The sequence below is a fragment of the Xylocopa sonorina genome, chromosome 10, assembly GCF_050948175.1.
Source record: "Xylocopa sonorina isolate GNS202 chromosome 10, iyXylSono1_principal, whole genome shotgun sequence".
Lineage (NCBI taxonomy): Eukaryota > Metazoa > Arthropoda > Insecta > Hymenoptera > Apidae > Xylocopa > Xylocopa sonorina.
Window position 1 is genome coordinate 3458632 of NC_135202.1, and position 20810 is coordinate 3479441.

The following is a 20810-nucleotide window of genomic DNA, read 5'->3' on the forward strand; positions in this document are numbered from 1 at the left end:
AAAAACAAATTGTATTAAACTATTTAAATAGAATTACTGTACAGTCTAACGGATAAAGGAAAATGATATTTCCAATTATAAGTCAATTCTTTAGAGCCTAATGGTTTAACGAGATCTATTTGAATCATATCGCAGCCTCAAAAATAGTCATTCTGCGAAGAAACCAGAATTATATCATTTTAAAAGGAACAATTATTCTATACACGTGACAAAAGTATTAGAGTAGAATTAGAACTTTAGGAATCCTGTACGTCAAAGAATTCCAGTGTATACTAATAAACCCACTTAACACATTTTTCAATTATCGTATAACACGCGAATCGCGTTCACAATTAAAGCACCCTTATATAAGAGGATCGTGTGCGAATTATCCAATACGACAAAAAAAAGAGAGCAAATCGTTCGCAGTCTATTAAAATTCTCACGGAAAATCCAAGCAGTTCTTAGTTAGAATAGTTGTGGAAATTTTTCTATCGCAACGAGAAGGAAAGTCGAAACAGTGTGGTTCCGTATGGAAAAGTTTTTGTTGAGGACTAAGAGTAAAGACAAACAATGAGTAATGCGCGTTAGTAAAATGCTTATTTCGTATACATGCAACAAAACAACACCAATTTAAATCGAAGTAACGAATCCTTTTAGTAGAATTATTAGTTTTAAGTTATTTTCTTCTTACAAGTATTTTTAAACTTTGTCGTATGTATTACATAAAGAATAGAACACAGCAAATAACCGGTTACAAGCCTACGTTTCGATTTTATTTTGTGTCTTCGAGCTACTATTTAGAGAGTGGTGCCAAGATGCACACTCTCGGAGGAGGATCTAAAATAACTAAGCCTTTTGCTAGCGTCAGTGACCGACAAGTTTTGCGACCTCTGATAATAGCGGAAACAAAGGTATTACATTTATAGTAATATTACCTGCCCTCTTCCACCGAACGAAATAAGTATTTTAAATATATACGTTTCGTTCATGAATCATTTAAAAAAATAAATTATTACTAATGGATGGAAAATTTTCAAAAAATTTCATTGAAAACGGACGTGTTAAAGTGATCTAATAAAAAGTAAGGAAGTAAATATAATGTAAGATTGAAATAAATTGGAATTAGTATGAAGATGGGATTAGATTACAAAATTTGATGAGAAACATTTTTTTCAAATCGTATATAATACTTAATAAATATAGCGAATAGAAACACTGAATACAAACACACAAACATGTCTTTAACAATACGACGATTTTTATCAAACTTTTATTTAAAACGTACAAATATAGCGAAAATATCCCGTTTTCATTCGACTGTACTTATTTTTAATGTTTTTATCATCTAGAACTGAAATTATTCTTTGACTTTAACGTATTTGTATTACATTTAATGCATACTTCTTTTGCAAATATCCGTATTACGATAGAGTAATCAGTAAATGTTAATAAACGCAATATAAAAGGCAGATATACGTATAGAACGTAAAAAATAAATTATTCAAACACTTATTTTTAAATGTAATACGGTGCAAGTTAAGTATAAACCTATAGTGCTGCTGCATCGCTGTTAGCGAGAGCAAGAACAGTGAAACACACTTCTTCTGGATCACGTGCCATGTATTCTTTACAAACACGTGCGGCGTCCTCTAATAGCGTCTCCGGACTAGTCGGCCCGTGATTAATAGGCACAGACTTACGTCCATCTAAAAATTTTAATATATTTTTTTAAACGCTTTACAAACGTTTAAAATATTTAATAACAATATTCTCGTAATACGATTTATTCTATAATTGTTTACTATCAATAACAACATCAAACAATATTTACCTAATTCGTACAAAACACCATTTTTGTGCACAAATGCCACAAAATGATGATACACTTGCATTTCTTCACTTGGTACCTACCAAATAACTCTCTCATTATGTTCCAATAATTACGTGGGCATAAAATAAAAATTGATAACACGATAAATTAAAAAAAACGTATCGATTAATCGAAATTCTTCAAAAGAAGTAACAATGTTTAGTGTGGCAAGAAATATAATAAAATTTAATGCAAACGAAACGTGTTCCACACAAGTATTTTTTTACAACTAAACATATTCCAAAAATACGTTTAATTGTATGAAGATGTACGGAGCAGATGGATTTGCAACAAATAAAGAGATAGAAGAGGCTGTTTTCTATGAACAAGATTCATACCTCTGTCTGACCTTCTTGTGCCACGTCTTTATGAGTCGTGCTAATACCATCTGATTCCATCAATAGTTTCCCACATCCCGTAAACGATAGATTTTTAGAACTATCCAAAAAGGTTTTCAAAAAACCATCCTGTAAATTTATGCTGTAAAAACGAATCAAATAAATTATAATATATGTCAATTGTCAAAGCAAATCAACCTTTTGCATTTTTAATTAGAGCACTTACATATCTTGATTATTCGCAACACTGTGAATTAGTGCAATCGTACCACAAGCATTGTGAATGTATTGTTTCATATGAAAAACATCTGGATCTTTAGTATTACTTGCATCCTCACCTTTATCAGTTTCTTCTTTGTCTTCTAAACTATTATCACCCTGTAGGCATAAAAATATTGAATCTTATATATGTATTACTTAATATAATTTGACAGGAATTTAGCATAGTGACAACACGCCATGCTGAAAGAATCGTTTTAAAGAAATGAACAATTTTCAAGATATTTGTAAAAACTTACACTAGTAATGAATACTGACACATTCACACTTACGTATGCACACTTATAGGTAAAATTTATTGTAATAATAGCACACTTCACAAATATTTCAAAAATTATTCTTTCCTCAAAAAAATTCTTTAAATTGTACTGTCATACTGCGAACATTCAAATTGTTTTGATTGAAATTGACCGAAGATATAAACAAACTCTTAGATACAAATATAGATTTAATTTTAATACCTTTTTAGATAATGGATATAGCAAAATAACAGCAAGAACTGGTTTGGGTACAAGTGCTAATAGGTCAGGTTCCAACCCATAAACGTCAACAATAGACCAATCTTTCGGAACACCTAGTTTGTGTAAAAACTGTAAAATTCACTTGGTTATCATCAGGTTTAATAAGTGCAAAATTATCAACAAATTTATTTTATATTTAGGAAAAGAAAGTATTATTTGGTTCATAAACATATCGTGCCACTAACTTTGTTGGATAAAAACACTTAAAAAAATATTTATAATTAATGTAATCTCGGGACGGAAGGTCAATAGCAACAGTGGAAAGTCATAGTTTACCTTTGTCATAACCTAAAACAAAGAAAAGGATATGATTAATTGAAAAGAATAGTTTCAATTTCGAAGTATTCGATTAAAATAAAAGTTATTACTTCTGGATTCGATTCCAACGGTATCCAAGATGTCATTATGAATTTTGTTGACTCTAAAAAAAAAAGTATCGGCGAATTTGCTTTATGGTTACATTTGAAATTAATTGTAAGTATTGTTTGATCAAACTTTTCATTGCATTTATACTACTTACCTTCAACAAACGTTTCAAATTCGCAACAGCGTAATAGCTATGCTAAATAATAACTATTTGAACTGCTAAAACGTAATTACTGATCGTACCGCACCCCGGCGTATTTACCAGAGAGTTGTGTATGTTTGACACAACCAAGTAACATTTATTGGCTACCGTTAAAATCAATATTAAAACGAACACAAAACAGTTAATGACAAAATACTTATATATTGATTCTATTTTTCTAACGCATTATATTAATCTTATGGTAAAACGTTTAACACGTATTTAACTATAAATTTTTCATTTGTCTATGGTAGTTATATATAGATATGACTCTTTTCGTAAGATTGTACACATACATATATTAACATACTTCATATGCTTGAACTTATGTAGTATATGCATACGTATAATTTTAAACAAATTTCTGATCAATGAAAATATTTTTGTTTTGTTAAATATATTTAGAAAGATTTTTAAAGCGAATACAAGAAATATAAATATTATTTGCTTTAATTTTTCCTTTATACATTTTATAAGCAAATAAATAAACCTGTATTTATTCTTTTAACGAACAGAAAATTTATAGAATATGATGTACGTATACTTATAATACATGTTATTTAATCTTATCACGATTGACACACCAATGTCAAATTGAATAATCAGATTTTCTTTTTGATTTTTAATCTCCCAAACCATGAACGTATATATACTTGAGTAAACAGTTTATATAATTTATTTTCAGCATTGTGCTCACAATGATTTTACCAGTTTACATATTATCAACATTTTTAATATCATGTACATCGCAAGAAACAGAGTATGTATTAATAACAGCTGATAAAGAGAGCCTTGAAACATACCAGTTTTCAAAAGTAGGAATTAGTCAATATTCTCCAACATGGGATAGTTTGGATAGTCGTCCCCTTCCGGAATGGTATGATGATGCAAAATTTGGAATTTTTATTCATTGGGGTGTTTTTAGCGTTCCTAGTTTTGGCTCTGAATGGTTTTGGAATAATTGGCAAGGTAATCTATATTTTATTATTACCTAATATCTAATTTAATTATAAAAGAATATTACCGATAATGCATTGTAATATAAAACCATATTACGTTTTAATTGTAGGACACTGTTATGTACTTTGTAGATAATAAGAAATTTTAATTCATCATTTTCAGAAGAAAATACTAGTACTATATATCGTGACTTTATGAAACAAAGGTACCCACCCAGTTTTACCTATCAAGACTTTGCTCGTGAGTTTACAGCTGAATTCTTCAATGCTACACAATGGAGCAAAATGTTTCAAGCATCAGGTGCAAAATATATTGTATTAACGAGTAAGCATCACGAAGGATATACATTATGGCCTTCAAAGTACTCGTTTAGTTGGAATTCTATGGATGTAGGTCCACAAAGAGACCTAATAGGTATTAAGTTAAATTTTTTAATAATTCAATTATTTACAGTGTAGTTTTACTGTTAAATCTCACTTATTAGTCTCTAATGATAATCTAAAATAAAATTTTCATTATCAGGTGAATTAGCTGCAGCAATTAGGAATTCAACCAATTTGAAATTTGGCCTTTACCATTCTATGTATGAATGGTACAATCCTCTTTACTTATATGACAAAAGTACCAATTTTAAAACACAAATATTTGTTAAACAGAAAATAATTCCTGAACTGCACGAATTGATAGAAACGTACAAGCCAGAAGTTGTATGGTCTGATGGTGATTGGGATGCACCAGATACTTATTGGCAATCAAAAGAATTTTTAGCTTGGCTATATAACGAAAGTCCTGTAAAAGATACAGTTGTAGTAAATGATAGATGGGGTCGAGGTATACCGTGTCACCATGGTGACTTTTATACCTGCACTGATCGTTATAATCCTGGTAAATTGAATGGAACTAACATTTAAGAGTTTTTAAAATTAGTTTTTAATGTATTTATTTTATTTACAATTTGAAATCTTTAGGTGTACTTCTACCACATAAGTGGGAAAATTGTATGACAATTGATAGAAAATCGTGGGGATTTCGTAGGAACGCTGTTTTGTCGGAATATTTTACTTTACCAGAATTGGTAAAGGAATTGGTAGTTACTGTAAGCTGTGGAGGAAATTTATTAATGAATGTTGGGCCAACAAAAGATGGCATTATTTCTCCAATATTCGAAGAAAGATTACACGAAATAGGTATGTTTGTTAATATAAATGTTTATTAATTTGTATTTTTTTCAAAAATGTACTATTTAAAAATGTAAAGTTTATTTGTCTAATAGGTGATTGGTTAAAAATAAATGGAGAAGCTATTTATAATACCAAACCATGGTGGAATACACAAAATGATACTTTAACTAGCAGTGTTTGGTATACACAAAATAAAAACACAAAAGAAATTTATGCAATAATTCTTGAATGGCCTGAAAAAGGTGTCTTACACTTAGGGTCACTTAAAGCAACTACTATCACACAGATGTCTTTACTTGGATCAAAGCTATTAATTGAAGTATATATTTAATTTTACTAGAAACTAAATTTAAAGTATATAAATAACAATACTAAATTATAAGAATGTTATATTTCAGTGGAAAGAGGGTAGTAGAGAGTTGACTGTAATCTTACCAGCAGAACTCCACAAAGGACAACCAGCTTGGGTGTTAAAAATAAGACCAAAATATTAGGAACAAAATGATAATTAAACATACCTGTAATTAAAATAATATTTTATATTCATTTACAGGAAAATATACTAATGAGTACAAATCAATGTTTATTTCCCTTTTCGCCCATATAAAATGTTATTTGTATATTGCATACTGCGAAAAGAATAATGCTTATAAATCGTTAACACAAGCTCACATCTTAGTTACGTGCTTACAATAAACATTTGTGTTAAAGTTGAGATACTTCGTACAAATAAGCTCCAAGTAATTTAGTCTAAAACATACATAACGTACCATTAGATTTGAATAAAGCAATAGTAATAAATTTAACTATCCCAATAAGAATACTCACACCTCCGATATAATTAAAAATGTTTAACTTTTCATTCTGGGAATGCGCACCGTCATCACTAGCGCCAACTGGTAAGAGTAATATATTTTTACCCGTTACTTCTTGGAATGTCAATGTTACCGGAATTGAGCCACCTTCGCGTGATAAATCTGGCTCTACATTATAGACATGCTTAGTAGCTTTTCGACCAGCTACATAATTAGGATGATCAGGATTTTCTGACCAACATCTTCCTCCATGAAGCATAGTAATATTCATTGTATTTGGGCTACCTCTGTCAGCCCATTTCTTATTCACATATTTGATTACTTTTTCTTGAGTATCTTCAACAGTCATGCTTGGTACAGTTCGAATAGAAAATTTACCAACAACTCTTCCTGGTATAACAGTTTTAGCACCTGATTCACTGAATGCACCTTCTATTCCATGAAGAGACAAACTAGGATTTCTCCATCGATGTAACAAAAGTTGAATCTAATGACAAAATTAGAATTTTCATTAATGATATTTTTATGTAAATATATGTAGTAAATACTTATATGATTCTTAATTGCAAAACAAAGAATCACATGGAACCAAGTATTCTGCATAAATTGTAGATAATGTTACTTACTTTATCTTCATTATGAGCTAATCTATTAGTTCCAATAGAGTCTTTAAATTCCGCAACATCAAATGCAATTGTTTTATAAGATTCTAGTTCCTTTTCCATAATTTTATCAACACTATCATAAATACCATCAATTAAGATTTTCCCATTTACATCGACCAATGTATTTAACAAATATATTAAATCTGCCATTGCTTCATGCACAGCTCCACCATATATACCACTGTGCAAGTCTTTTGCTGCACAAATTACTTCCACTTGGAAATAAGATACACCTCTCAAACCATATGTAATACAAGGTTTCTCTGTACCTAACCAATAGTTATCGGATATGCACACATAATCTACTCCTTGTAAAAATGTATCTTTACGTGCCCAAAGAAGATCATCTAGACCTTCGCTACCACTTTCTTCCATACCTTCGAACACAAACTTTAATCGACAAGCACTTAATAAAAGTGATAAATAAAAGTTATTAAAAATTTGCAACCAGTAATACCTTAAGATTAACTGGAACATCAACTCCAATGGCTTTATAAGCTTCTAGTGCATGAATCCAACATAGTACAGGACCTTTATCATCAGAACTTCCACGGCCAAATAATTTTCCATCTTTTTCAATGAGAGTAAATGGCTCTGTGTTCCAACCATCCTCTGTTAATGCAGGTTGCACATCTAAATGTCCATATATGAGAACAGTTTTTCTTTTTGGGTCACAGCCAAGAGTCCCTAGTAAAACAGGTGGTAAAGGAATTTGTTTTCCATCTGAAAGAGTCTGCTTTCCTACATCAGCTAATTCTGTAGTGACACCAAGATTTTTTAATTTGGTCTCCGCCCATTTCATCATTTTAATAATCTCTTCTCTTTTATCTGGCCATGCAGAGACAGACTTTATAGCCACTGCTTCGCGTAAAGTATTTATATATTCTGTTTTATGACTATCAATGTAACTAAAAATTAAATTCATATTGAAATATATAACATACATATGTCAAAGAATCTTACTGTATTATAAATTTACCTGAACAGATGTTTTAATGTAGATGGAAGTGCTGAAGCCATCCTATTGCTTTTAATATATAAACTGAATCGTTTACTCAAGAACTATGACAAGTGCAGCTTTCACAAAAAACTGGCCAACTAAAACGATTTTCGACGTATACGTGTCAGCAAGTGATATATCTTATCTCACAAAGATAAGAAATTTCTATTAAAATATCTTATCTGTCGACTTTCATAAATATTTAAAGCCCCTTTTTTCATTTCAGATTGTTTGATATGATATTTACATTGTTATACAAAATTTAAATAACTAACTTCGTTAAAACTGTTAAAACCTTGAAAAGCTATTGTAAAGCGAGTCTTTTGAAACGTACACTTTAATCTTTCAATAAATAACGAACTCTAGATAGATAATCAAATAACCGACGACTTGCAATTTGTTAAATCTTGCCAACACAAAAAAGAATGCTGTACAGAATTATCTACATACTATATACATAGTATACTGTGCTACATATAGGTCTTAACGATTCTGGATCTTCTCTTTGTGTAAGAAGGGAATACTATCAGAAGGTACAAGTAAAGTTAATAATTTTTGGTTCTCTAAAGAAGTTTACTCGAGGCATGTTAACCGGTGATCAGTATCAGATCAAACTGGTTCATGCCTTCTGCATAAAATAACTTTATAACAAGGGTTTCGTTAACCCTAATTTAAAATTGATCGGAAATTTTCTGACATTGTGTTGATTCATACACATATCACATATAGCGCTGTTACCTAACACAATCTAAATTACTACTCTAAAGATGCAAATCTATAAAGACTATTATTTATCTATGGTTTTAACCCTGCTAATAGCAAAATCCGACTTGAATGTTTGTTTAATATGAGAGGTTATAAATAATTAAGTAGATAGAAAAGGATTACTCTTTTCCTTCCGTTATACTTTTATTGCAATATTTTGAGCAATTTAAGAAAAATGTCTCGTCATCGTGATGTCCGAAGTATGAACTATTCGGAAGGTATGTAAAGACTAACAAATATTGATGCAACTTTGTGCACCTTACCCTTATAAATATACCCTTTTATACTTTACTATCGATTTATAATATATGTGATATTTTTTTGCAGAATATGAAGGTTATGATGATGTCTATGGACATTCTGTAGAAGACGATTACTGTGTATCTCCTAGTGGTACATTTGCTTAACAATATTACAATTGATACATATGGTTTCACATAAATACATTAATTAATTTGTTTATAGCCGAACAGTTTCTATTTGATCGGAGCAAGCAACAAAATATTGCATCCTTCATTACCGAACCAGATATAATAGAAGACAATGAAGATAATGAGGAACTTTTACTATCATCTAAAGAAGAAGATGTAGTACTTACGGAACTTGAAAGAGCTAAACTTATATCGTGTATGGAATCTATTAAAAATGTGATAGGAGACACAGTACCTGAGTTTGAGATAAAGAAGAAAATTATTCAGTCTAATTTTGATGCAGAAATGGCACTTGATTCAATTTTAAAAGAATCACCCCCAAGAAATGTCACTGGTATATATAGTTATAAAAATGCGTACATGTATACATTTTTATATATATTGCAATCTTGTTTCTAATTTAATTAATGTAAATTAATTCTCTTAGAACCACTTACTGTGAACAAGGATAATTTAGAACCTCATCCAGGTATGTCTTTTATTTATTATTTATCATTAATCTTGAATTCATGCAAATGTGGATATTCATGCAAATGCATATTTTTATGCAAAAATAAAACAAAGAGGGTTGCAAACATATATTATTTATATTTTGTACACTTTATATATTTAACATACATTTGTTTAAATATGTATGAAAAAGTATATTGTGTACTTCATTTTACTGTATATATTTTAAAATTTCCATATTATTTAATGAAATTTTTGACCAGTTTGCAACAAGAGAAATTAATATCACAATAAATCTATTGAAATTAGTAATATTTTATAACATCTACTATAAATTATAACTATAAATTATAACAAAAAAAAATAAATTTTATATTGCAAACTGATAGTCACTAAAAATGATGAAGCCAAGTCTTAAGTCAGTACTTCACATAAATTATTTAAACAAGTGCCATACATAAATAACACTACATTGATAATACTAAAAGCTATAACTAATATAGAGAAAAAAATACTTAAGTAATTAAAATAGATAATTTAAATTATACTAATCTAATTAGTAGATAATACAGCTACTATTAATATTATGTATTTAATATATTTATTTTATATTATATATTTCTGCATAACCTCTGACTTCTAGCGCATACTTTATTTTTTCTAGTATATTCTGTAGTTTATCATATGTTGACTGCATAAATATCCACAATTTAGATATTGCATACAAAGATATAAATATTGAAGAATAAATAAGAATAAATTTTTTTTCATATTTTATATCTAAATTAGTAACTATTCTTTGACCTATAATTTTTTTTGTTTCATGTGTTGCCTTTGAATCCATCGGTAAGGTAAGATGCTGCATCTATTAAGTCTCAACCTAATTTATTTACTATACCTAAATTACAATTTAACAAACAAGAAAACATTGAAAATACTAATGAAAATGCATGCATCATGAATAATTTAGAAACTTTCAAAAACTTGAATATTAATAACTCTTCAATGAGATTTTCTTCTTCATCTGGCTTTACAAGTAATCCTGCTGATCTCTCATTCTTAAATTCCACAACACCTACGAATACTGTAGACACGGTACCATTTAAATCCTTAGCTGATTTAACAGCACATCATTTACAAAAAACTGTCAATTCAATTGGTAATACAAATTTTAATGGTGAAATATATTCACCTAAAACAACTTTTGTAATACCAAAGTTGTCAATTAAAAATGATAATCGTAGTAATTTCAGTAGAAAACAGTTAGACTTATCTGATATCTTAAGCAATATAAACATAAATAATTCTTCTGATTTACATGAAAGAAGTTTATCTAATGAACAATTTGCACAAAGTTTTACAAATCTGGATACAAAAAATAATTCACAAAATGTAGAATCAGGAGATGATTTGATATTAAATGCACATGATGCACGAACACCATCACCAGATCCTTGGATGATTGATTTAAGTTCTGCTTTGAGAGAAACCACATTATCGGTCTCAGATAATGATAGTCATACAAAATTGAAAATAATGGATCGTGCTGATGATATGATTCTTAATTTAAGTTTGCAGACTTCTAATCCAAACATGGAAATTTCGTATGCTATACTTCCCACAACATTAAATTTAAGTTACCTAAAATATGTTAAACTTCCACATACGAAAAAGAATGTATCCATGTTTGGTAAAACATTATGCAGAAAATGGAAATTTAGTAAACCAATTCTCAAATCCCAAAATCAACATTATGGAACAGTAAAAAGATTTGACTTTTCAATTCCATATGGTCGTATTTAAAATAAAACACATGATAATAAAAATGTATAAATTAAATTGGGCACAGGTTTTACGGTACAAATAATTTTATCATAATAATTAAATATTATTTTTATAAATGTAAATTTGAATTAGAAATTTTATAGAAAGTTACATATATTTGAGAATATGCAAATGATGTATATACACAAAGACATAATGTAATTCATTAGAAGGTAGCTATTTTTACTTTCATAATTATGTTTAACTACAACTATAACTACGTTTACATTTATTGTAGTTTCCAAATGAGAAACTGGCAAAAGTCCAGAATTTTTAACTTAAAATGTACTTTTAATACTTCAGTTAATAATATATATGTTTATATGCATATAAAAATTTTTATATATTCTTCCTTGTTAATACCAAAGTAACAATAGTCTGGAATAAATTTTATAATAGGTAAAAAATTGCCATCCAAACCTACATTTCAAATAACCACACCTTCTAATGTGAAAATTATCCCTGCTGGAAAACAATCTGTTGTAAAGGGCTTCAATGTAAACTGGTCTGAGAATACTGAACTGCTGAACTCTCGTGCTGAAAGTCCTCGCTCTCAAAGTCCATCTTCGGATTGTAATAATCCAGATATAAATAAAAAAGATAATATATTGAAAGACAAAAAAACAGTTTCCTCAAGGGCCAATAGTCCACGATGTCAGTCTCCTATATCAGGACATCAAACGCCTGATTTAGTATCAAAAATAAAGTTCAATGAAGAAAAGGTTGATGTTTTAAAGATCTATAAAGACAAAAGAGGAGACAGTAAAGAACAATTACATCTAGTTGTCGTTGGTCATGTCGATGCTGGTAAAAGTACTTTATTAGGACGATTATTATGTGACTTAGGACAAGTTCCATCAAGACTGATTCACAAATATCAACAAGAAAGTAAAAAAATAGGAAAACAATCATTTGCTTATGCATGGGTTCTTGATGAAACAGGGGAGGAAAGGTAATTCAAATTTTTATTATAAATGGAATCATCTTGGATATTTATCTTTCTATGAGTTTATTTTTTTATGTATTCTTAATAGAGAACGTGGGATAACAATGGATGTTGGTCATTCTAAATTTGAAACAGAAACGAAATCCATTACTTTACTAGATGCGCCTGGACATAAGGACTTCATACCTAATATGATTGCTGGTGCAACTCAAGCTGATGTCGCTTTATTAGTAGTAGATGCTACCAGAGGAGAATTTGAAACTGGTTTTGACAGTGGAGGTCAAACTAGAGAACACACACTGCTATTACGTTCATTAGGTATTAAAATTATATACAACTCTTATACACACAGAAATGTAGATATTGTTCTTCATTTAAAATGGACTGAATTTTCAGGTGTATCACAGTTAGCAGTAGTAATAAATAAATTAGATACTGTAGATTGGTCAAAAGAAAGGTTTAATGAAATAGTGAGCAAAATGAGTGTGTTTTTGAAACAAGCTGGATTCAAAGATAATGTCACTTTTGTTCCTTGTAGTGGTCTATATGGTGAAAACATAGTAACACAGCCTAAACCACCTTTATCTAATTGGTATAACTATTATTTATAACATTCAATGTGTCAAAAGAAAAATACTTATTAACATTGTTTAATCACACAGGTATACAGGACCTACACTAGTCAATGTTATTGACAACTTTAAATGCCCAGAACGTCCTATAGACAAACCATTTCGTTTTTCAGTTAATGACATATTTAAAGGGACAGGGTCCGGGTTCTGTGTTTCTGGTCATGTAGAAACAGGCATGGTATCTTTAGGTGATAAAGTTTTAGTGTTGCCAAGAAATGAAGTTGCGATGATTAAAGGTATATCGATCATATATAATTTTGTTTTCTGTGTTTAGATTTTCTAAAGGAACATGGTAAAATTAAATTTCAGGCTTGCAAGCGGACGAAGTATCCGTAACGAACGCTTTCGCTGGTGATCATGTTTCCTTAACATTATCAGGAATTGAACAACAGAATGTTGGAATCGGAGACATTATTTGTAATCCCCAGAATCCAGTTCCCGTAACCACATGCTTTCAAGCACACATTGTCGTATTTGCGGTAAAAATACCGATTATAAAAGGTCTTCTAGTGGTAATTCACCAACAATCTTTAGTTCAACCTGCTATTATTACTAAACTAGTAGCACAACTTCATAGAGTAACTGGTGAAACAGTAAAAAAGAAACCACGTTGCTTGCCGAAAAATTCAAGCGCAATCATTGAACTTACAACACAAAATCCAGTCTGTATGGAATTATATAGAGATGTTAAACAATTGGGCAGAATTATGTTACGTGTAGAAGGCACTACTATTGCAGCCGGTTTAATTACAAAAATCAAATAACAACGATATAGCAAATTTATGTAATTGCAGCTCGAATACTAGACGTAAATGTTTATTTTATTTAGAATTACATGCAACTATATATTTATGTATTGGAAATATATAAATCTCACCATGTTCTGTTAATTTTTGTGTATTATTACATTATGTGTACATAGATTCAGTTAAAACAAGAACTTCACTTGTTTTTTAGTCGCTGTATAATATGTAATATATTTGTAATAATTTATAACATTTCTAAAAGTAATAACTCGTTTAATAAAATTGTACTTCAAAATTTTGTACATAAATTTTTAAGTAATATACTACTTTAATATATTTTGATTATACAATATAATTATATAAAAATTTTCAAATATTAATTTTTTCCTTTCTAATATTTAATATTTCATTTTATCCAGCACAACTTGAACATCCTCCAAATGGAATATTTATATTATCTCCAGTGTTAGGTCTTCCTAATCTACGCATTGGAGGACGTGGTGGTCTAAATCCAAATATAAAAAGTTAAAATTCTATTTTTATGCGTAACATTATCTTAGCTACTATTTATAACACTATTAGATTTTTATTACATGTTCTTTCATTGATTTAAATCTTACCCAGATCCAGGTCTATAGTCTCTTGTATATTCACTTCCATATTTATTCATATTTGGATTGATTAATGTTTTGAAACTACACAAATAATTAATGTATCTATATCTTTGTTATTTTACTTATTTCTTTTAAATAAGTGTAAGAAATAGCAGAGTAAGAAATGAAGAAATATATTAATACTATTATTATACTTACAACATAATGATCATGAAAATTATGCCCGTGAAAAATCTAAATACTTTTAAATGCAGTGGAATACTATCCAAAATAGTTCCATCTGAAACGTGATTGGTTCTAACTGTACATGTCTAACAAATATTTGAATTATGTGCATATTGTTCTTAACTTTTCATTATACGACATAAGAAGTTTTTTTAAGGTTATTTTTGTTACCTTTTGATAAGTAAACCATATTTTTGATTTTCACGATTGTTTCGTCAAAAACTATACCTTATTTTACTTCTTTAGTCAATTCACAGTGAATAAATATTACTAAATGATATTTATATGTATAAATGCAACTGCAGTTGTACGTTTAATTTGACAACTGCAATTCTACGTCACACAACACATTGAATGAGCAAACACGATACAGGTGATCTGCTAAAGACGCAGTTATGTACACGTGGACTCATATGAATAGTCATTGACAGAAATTCAAATTCAAATTCAAATTACTGACAGATTCAACGGTAATTGTATTCAACAATTGCTTAATAAATTGTAAAAAATTTGTCGATAAATTTGAAAATATCTCTACACTATCATTATAAACAGAATTGTTAAAAAGAACTTTATCGCTTATTATAATTAAACATGAAAATATCCTATTCTAAATCAATTTAAACAAATTGGTCCTATGGCAGCTTACTTATCGCAGAGAGAAATTAGTATTTATATGATTGAAGTATTTCGTTTAAGTTTTTAGACGAGTATTATATTATTATATTATATATTATTTATTAGACAAGTTTATATTATTATATTATTATTATATTATATTAAGTATTATTATATTGTGTTCAGCAGAAGTTGGTACCATTTTCCCTCCAGTAGGTTAAATTTTAGTTCGACTAATCACGATTGCTTATTTTCTCTGTGCGGTTAGACTTCCGTTTATTTCTATCTCGTTATATCTTGTACACGAGTGCGCCTCTTGTCGTAAAACGAATATTTTTTTTCTTTCTACGTGATTAAATTGAATATCGTGAGATACAAATGTTAAAAAAGAAACATAAACGTAAAAAAATTGTGATTTTATAATTATCAACGTAAATTATTCAACATAGGTTCGATAAATCCACAATATTCATTAATGTTATTATTGTTTTCTTCAACCAGCTCTGTCACTTTTCACTGAAAGAATGAACTTTGTTTGAATGAACTAAATTTCAATATGTTTTAAATTCTGATGACAAATGGTGTCAGAGTAGAAATCATACAGATCAGTTATGTATTATTAATTAATTATTTGCAATATTTGCAAATATTTTATAATACTTACAGCAATTCCTCCATACATCAACAGCATCCCCGATGACTTCCTCCAGACATCAGCAGCATCATTGATCTATGGTCGGTGAGTCACATGCTTTCAAATTCCTCTGGTCATTCATCATATCGTAGAACGAAAGGTCCGAATCGACACGAGTGACTTGTATTTATATAGAATTTGTTTAACAAGCATAGTAACAATAGGTATACAAATTATATCTGTGAGGACTAAACTTTATCTTACGTCTGTTATTTATTAGATCAGGTTACGTTTTTTTGCACTTCGCGTTTTTAACTATTACAATATAACGTTAATAACATAATAATAATACTATTGATAATTATAAAATAAATAATATGAGTAGTATAATATTCATGATCCATACATGTCCATTCATCAATGTTTAGTAGATATAAAAGTAATGTATTATATATGAACATTTGCACAAATGAAATATTTTTATTAGTATTGATTATAATCTTACGTACAAATATATATATATGAATATAATATCTTTGATAGAACTTATATACAGTGTAACGGGGTTCCGACGTTTCCCCGCTCGGGGAGCTCGGGCAGGGATCAATTAAGTGCACACGTTAACGTGTAAAACATACTTTAATACAAATAGATCTCTTGCTACAAGATACTCGCTTACGTACAATTCTTCGCGTACTCGCGAACGCAAACTTTGCCGACTCGAATGGGGGAATTCGAAGCTGCGTGATCTCGAACTCTTGGTGCCAGCTACACAGAGTGTAGCACAAAGAGGGACTACACGACCCGGAAAATACGGGACGGAACAACTCTCGAAGCTTCGAAGGGCTCTTTATCTCGACTAACGACTAGCTGTATAACGCAGATACTTTCTTTATCTATTGCCTTGATGCGGACTGGCCAAAAGGACCATCGAAATTACTCAAAACCCGAGGTAAACGGGATACGAACTGGCCAGAAGGACCACGGGAATTACGAAATAATGCAAGGAACGAGTTTCGATCGCCACACACTTACCGCGTACGAAGGGTGCTTCGTACACTTAATTACGCAAAAAAATACAAAAACGCAATACAGGTCGAAAAGAAAACCAAAAGAAAAGGAGACTCTTCAGCGGATAACGACTCACGCTATCATCTCCTGGCTTTTCCTGTCCTCTCTCTCTCTCTCTCTCTCTCTCCCTCTCTCTCTCTCTCTCTCTCTCTCCCCCTCCCTCTCTCTTTCTCTACCACTCAAATCGATTGCTCGATAAATGGACTACTTGCTCGCACTGTCACTCCTTAATTGATTTGCGTGCGACCCTCTGACTTCCTAGATCCTTCTCGAAGCTCTTTGGTGGAGTGGGCTGTGCGTTTCGGCACTGTTCGGGGCATCGATCGGTGGAACTCGGCGATCATTTCTTCCCACGACGACGGATGTCTCTGGGGTTTCCTTGCTCCCTTTAATTGTGACGCGCTCCATGGCTCATCCACAAGACGGCTGGCCAGGAGGAAAAGATCATTCCTTCCGCACCCTGTAGAATATTCCGCGCCATTTAGGATGGCTACGTGGCGGTCAGTATCGATGCAGGGCCTCGCTGGGTCTTCATCCGTCCGGGGACATATCTCCTCGGCCGATTGTAATCCATACTTAACTACCGTCGAGCCTGTCACGCTGCTTCAACACACAGCCGTCCCGGGGACGTGCTGTCCTCCTCCTCCGTGAGGACATCTTCTTCAACAGCGATTCTTCTCGTTCCTACCACTTGCAGGATAAGGGATGAGGAGGGGAACACAAAAGGGGGCCACTTATCGCAAACTTACGAACTATCGGCGTCGCAACTATCGTTAACGCTCTGAGGATGCGGGTAGTGATCGGCGAACCGAGGGGATAGGGACCTTGTGACATCACCGCGTCACAACAGAAATGAATGATAAGTATCATAACTGCTTTAATTCAGCACTATTTAGTGGTGAAGTCGGATATCTCCCGACTTCGTTTCTGTGAAAATTATAATTATTATTTAATAATGGAACGTGTATCATTATTGGTCTAATTATACACAATATTCAATACTTAATGCATAGCTAATTATAGTGTTTACACTTATTAAAATTATTAAATGTACCAGTCATTTAATATTCCTGTTAATAACGTATTATATAATAGGAATTATCTAATGAGTTTATATGTTGAATTACATGTGCAAGAAAACATTTAATTTTATTTCAATGAGTTGGTTTCGAAATTGAAGCATTAAACTTGAATAATATTTTCATATCTTAGAATATTTGCTCTGATGATGATATCGCTCGAATATTATTATGTGACTATATACCTTCCTACAATCCCTATATCCTATTTACCCAACAATAAAAATATAAGATAAAAAATAAACCGAATAACGGTTAATATGTGTTATTGTTTTTGTACTAATCGTTATGTTTAGATCAGGATTTTCAGCTTCCTTTTCCGTGTTCGTCGCTAGGATCCCATTTACGTGCCTATGTGCTACTTGGTTAGGGAAAATGTGTATGATGTGTACGATGATTCCCCACTTGTTTGTAAGATTTTTCTGCAATCTGATGTCTTAGTGTATTGTACGACGTATTTATCACACTGATCACTCTGATTAGACTGTGGAAATGGTCGGCTTTTATTAAACATTAACTATTGCATTTGTTCCATTACATATGTTATTACTTACAATAATCGTAATGTACAACGATCAGTAACATCCCTCAGATTGCAATATATGGTATGTATAAAGTTTAGAAAGTGTGAGATTGTATGCAAGTTGCGACAATTCCGTGTGTTGTTTGTATGTGTTGGTATGAGTCTGTTGCAATTTTTTAAATATAGCGTTAGGTAGATAGGTAGTTTACTCTGGTATGATCGTGTGCTAGATTTAAGTAGGTAGGGCCGAGCAGGTTGACCATAGTCACTGATCGGGCAGGCGCGTTTTTTCTCGCGTGGTTCAACCTGCTTCAGGAAATCTGATTTGAATCATTGACGGTAAATCTGACGTAAACGGAGAATGTCGTTCGTCACTAGCTCTTCCCTATCGATTTTTCGAATCCTTCGCGGTCCTGCTCCGAGATTTGGCACATATTGCACGAACAACGATTTCTTAAGTCGTTGTTCGTCTTGCGTGCTATTAGTTGTCTCACTTAATATCTTTGATTTTTGTTGTATCATTTTTTGGGTTGTGCTCAGGGAATCTCGAGCATAGATTTAAGTTTGAGAAGACTCTGGGCATTGCGCCCGAAAAAAGAAGAGGCTGTGAGTTGGAGAGGCCCAGAGAAGAGGGCTACAACGAATGACTCTTGCATTCGAAAATACTGGATTTTGGATGCAAAACCATTCCTTTATACTACATCGTCACTATGCTCGTTACTTTATCCGCTAGAATGCCTGGCCACATTATTTTGGGCAAATCGCGGATTCACTTTTTAACGTTGCGAATGATTAATCACAGTTTGCATTGAAGTTACATACAAATGTTAATTGTGATTGTACCTTTAGTGTTGCGATATATAAAATTGCGTTTTTAAAGTGGCTTTGCGATCGTAATAAATAAAATGCCCAAGATAATATGGAAATAAAATAAAATCTTCTCCTTACTTAATTAGTGTTGAGAATTATAAAGACGGCCCTGACAATTTAGCTGACAATTTTCGGGATACTTTTGCTGATTTTTTTCTCAATTGATTTTTTATACATGCTTCACTTTTTAAAATAAAATTACTTTATAAAATATTTCAGTTTCATTACAATTTTCTTGTACATTACTTTGGTCTTATTTTTTTGTTCTGATACCTCTGCTTCTGTGATATATCTGTTTTGTGTCTCTATAAATTCTGTTAGATTCTTATATAGTTATAGGGTGAAACATGTTTCGATTAATAATAAGTAGAAATAATTTCTTTTAAGTTTATGTAGATTTCTAGTTAGACGAGTAATTTTTAAATTAAATTGGCTTTAAAGTAAATTAAGTTGACTTAGTACGTATAGTAGATTATATAAATTTAGTACACTTGGTAGATTAAGTAAATTATGTAGATTTTATACCATGTAAGATTTTTAGCCATGTAAAATATTGTTAAAATAGTTTCATTTCTTTGCAAGAGTTCTCTACAAAACTCATTTTAGTGTTCATTTGCATAACGATTGAAAACCAAATGTGTTGCAAATGTACGTCAAAACGAGGTTACATTTAATAATAACTTATATAAAAGGAAGGTGGATGGGATGCAGCTAGGATGGATACCTCTCGCTTGAATACTACTATTGTTCATCAAAAGTATTTGATCTGCAGCCTTTAAGTATTGGATCTGGTGGTATATCAGGATTTGAATTTTCCTTTTAAGAAAAATGCATTTTGCTAGATTTATATTTTAAAAAGACAAATTGCATAATATATCAAAGGCGAGCTTATGTACTACAAAAGAGAAAAATTTCAATTCATATTTCGCTAAAATATGCTTGTTGCTTTTCCTTCACATTTATTTAATATGTTAATCATGTACAAACATTTTTACTTATCCTTAGTTAAATGAAAGTTTAATATAGGCACGAGAAGAGAGATATACATGTATATTTCTCAAAAGCGATCTCAATAAATTCACGTGGAAAAATATAAGGTCGCACTTTATTCAAACTGCCGTTCATTTCTTGAAAATTTCGAACCTACAGGTATCTATTTCAGTGTATCTATTTTAAAATCAAAATAAATAAACTGATTAGTTT

The 20810-nt window shown here is 30.9% G+C and overlaps 5 protein-coding genes across 6 annotated transcripts; 2 read left to right on the plus strand and 3 right to left on the minus strand.

The window, feature by feature from the left end:
- Positions 1-1279: 1279 nt before the first annotated feature.
- Positions 1280-3647, minus strand: Uch (Ubiquitin carboxyl-terminal hydrolase). The gene is made up of 8 exons (XM_076902855.1): positions 3511-3647; positions 3359-3411; positions 3267-3278; positions 2931-3059; positions 2417-2568; positions 2191-2332; positions 1814-1889; positions 1280-1688 (listed from the first exon to the last, which is right to left on the minus strand). Exons 2-8 carry the CDS (start codon positions 3392-3394, stop codon positions 1531-1533), a joined length of 705 nt encoding a protein of 234 aa, XP_076758970.1. The 5' UTR covers positions 3395-3411; positions 3511-3647; the 3' UTR covers positions 1280-1530.
- Fuca (alpha-L-fucosidase) lies at positions 2974-6268 on the plus strand. 2 transcript variants are annotated; one of them, XM_076902824.1, is made up of 7 exons: positions 2974-3464; positions 4244-4527; positions 4681-4932; positions 5041-5403; positions 5487-5705; positions 5792-6018; positions 6098-6268. In XM_076902824.1, exons 2-7 carry the CDS (start codon positions 4257-4259, stop codon positions 6191-6193), a joined length of 1428 nt encoding a protein of 475 aa, XP_076758939.1. In that variant the 5' UTR covers positions 2974-3464; positions 4244-4256; the 3' UTR covers positions 6194-6268. The 2 variants fall into 2 exon arrangements, with proteins under 2 accessions (XP_076758939.1, XP_076758938.1); XM_076902823.1 differs by lacking the exon at positions 2974-3464 and adding an exon at positions 3633-3760.
- Positions 6202-8272, minus strand: Cndp2 (Cytosolic non-specific dipeptidase 2). The gene is made up of 5 exons (XM_076902820.1): positions 8159-8272; positions 7637-8087; positions 7141-7569; positions 6528-7001; positions 6202-6449 (listed from the first exon to the last, which is right to left on the minus strand). Exons 1-5 carry the CDS (start codon positions 8197-8199, stop codon positions 6405-6407), a joined length of 1440 nt encoding a protein of 479 aa, XP_076758935.1. The 5' UTR covers positions 8200-8272; the 3' UTR covers positions 6202-6404.
- A 716-nt stretch (positions 8273-8988) lies between these two features.
- On the plus strand, positions 8989-14108 carry Hbs1 (translation elongation factor EF-1alpha (GTPase) HBS1). The gene is made up of 9 exons (XM_076902772.1): positions 8989-9162; positions 9272-9337; positions 9410-9709; positions 9803-9844; positions 12049-12601; positions 12684-12913; positions 12992-13187; positions 13258-13463; positions 13537-14108. The coding sequence occupies exons 1-9, from the start codon at positions 9120-9122 to the stop codon at positions 13989-13991; spliced, it is 2091 nt and encodes a 696-aa protein (XP_076758887.1). The 5' UTR covers positions 8989-9119; the 3' UTR covers positions 13992-14108.
- A 136-nt stretch (positions 14109-14244) lies between these two features.
- LOC143428151 (selenoprotein K) lies at positions 14245-15153 on the minus strand. The gene is made up of 4 exons (XM_076902866.1): positions 14984-15153; positions 14786-14867; positions 14594-14668; positions 14245-14478 (listed from the first exon to the last, which is right to left on the minus strand). The coding sequence occupies exons 1-4, from the start codon at positions 15000-15002 to the stop codon at positions 14385-14387; spliced, it is 270 nt and encodes an 89-aa protein (XP_076758981.1). The 5' UTR covers positions 15003-15153; the 3' UTR covers positions 14245-14384.
- Positions 15154-20810: the final 5657 nt, after the last annotated feature.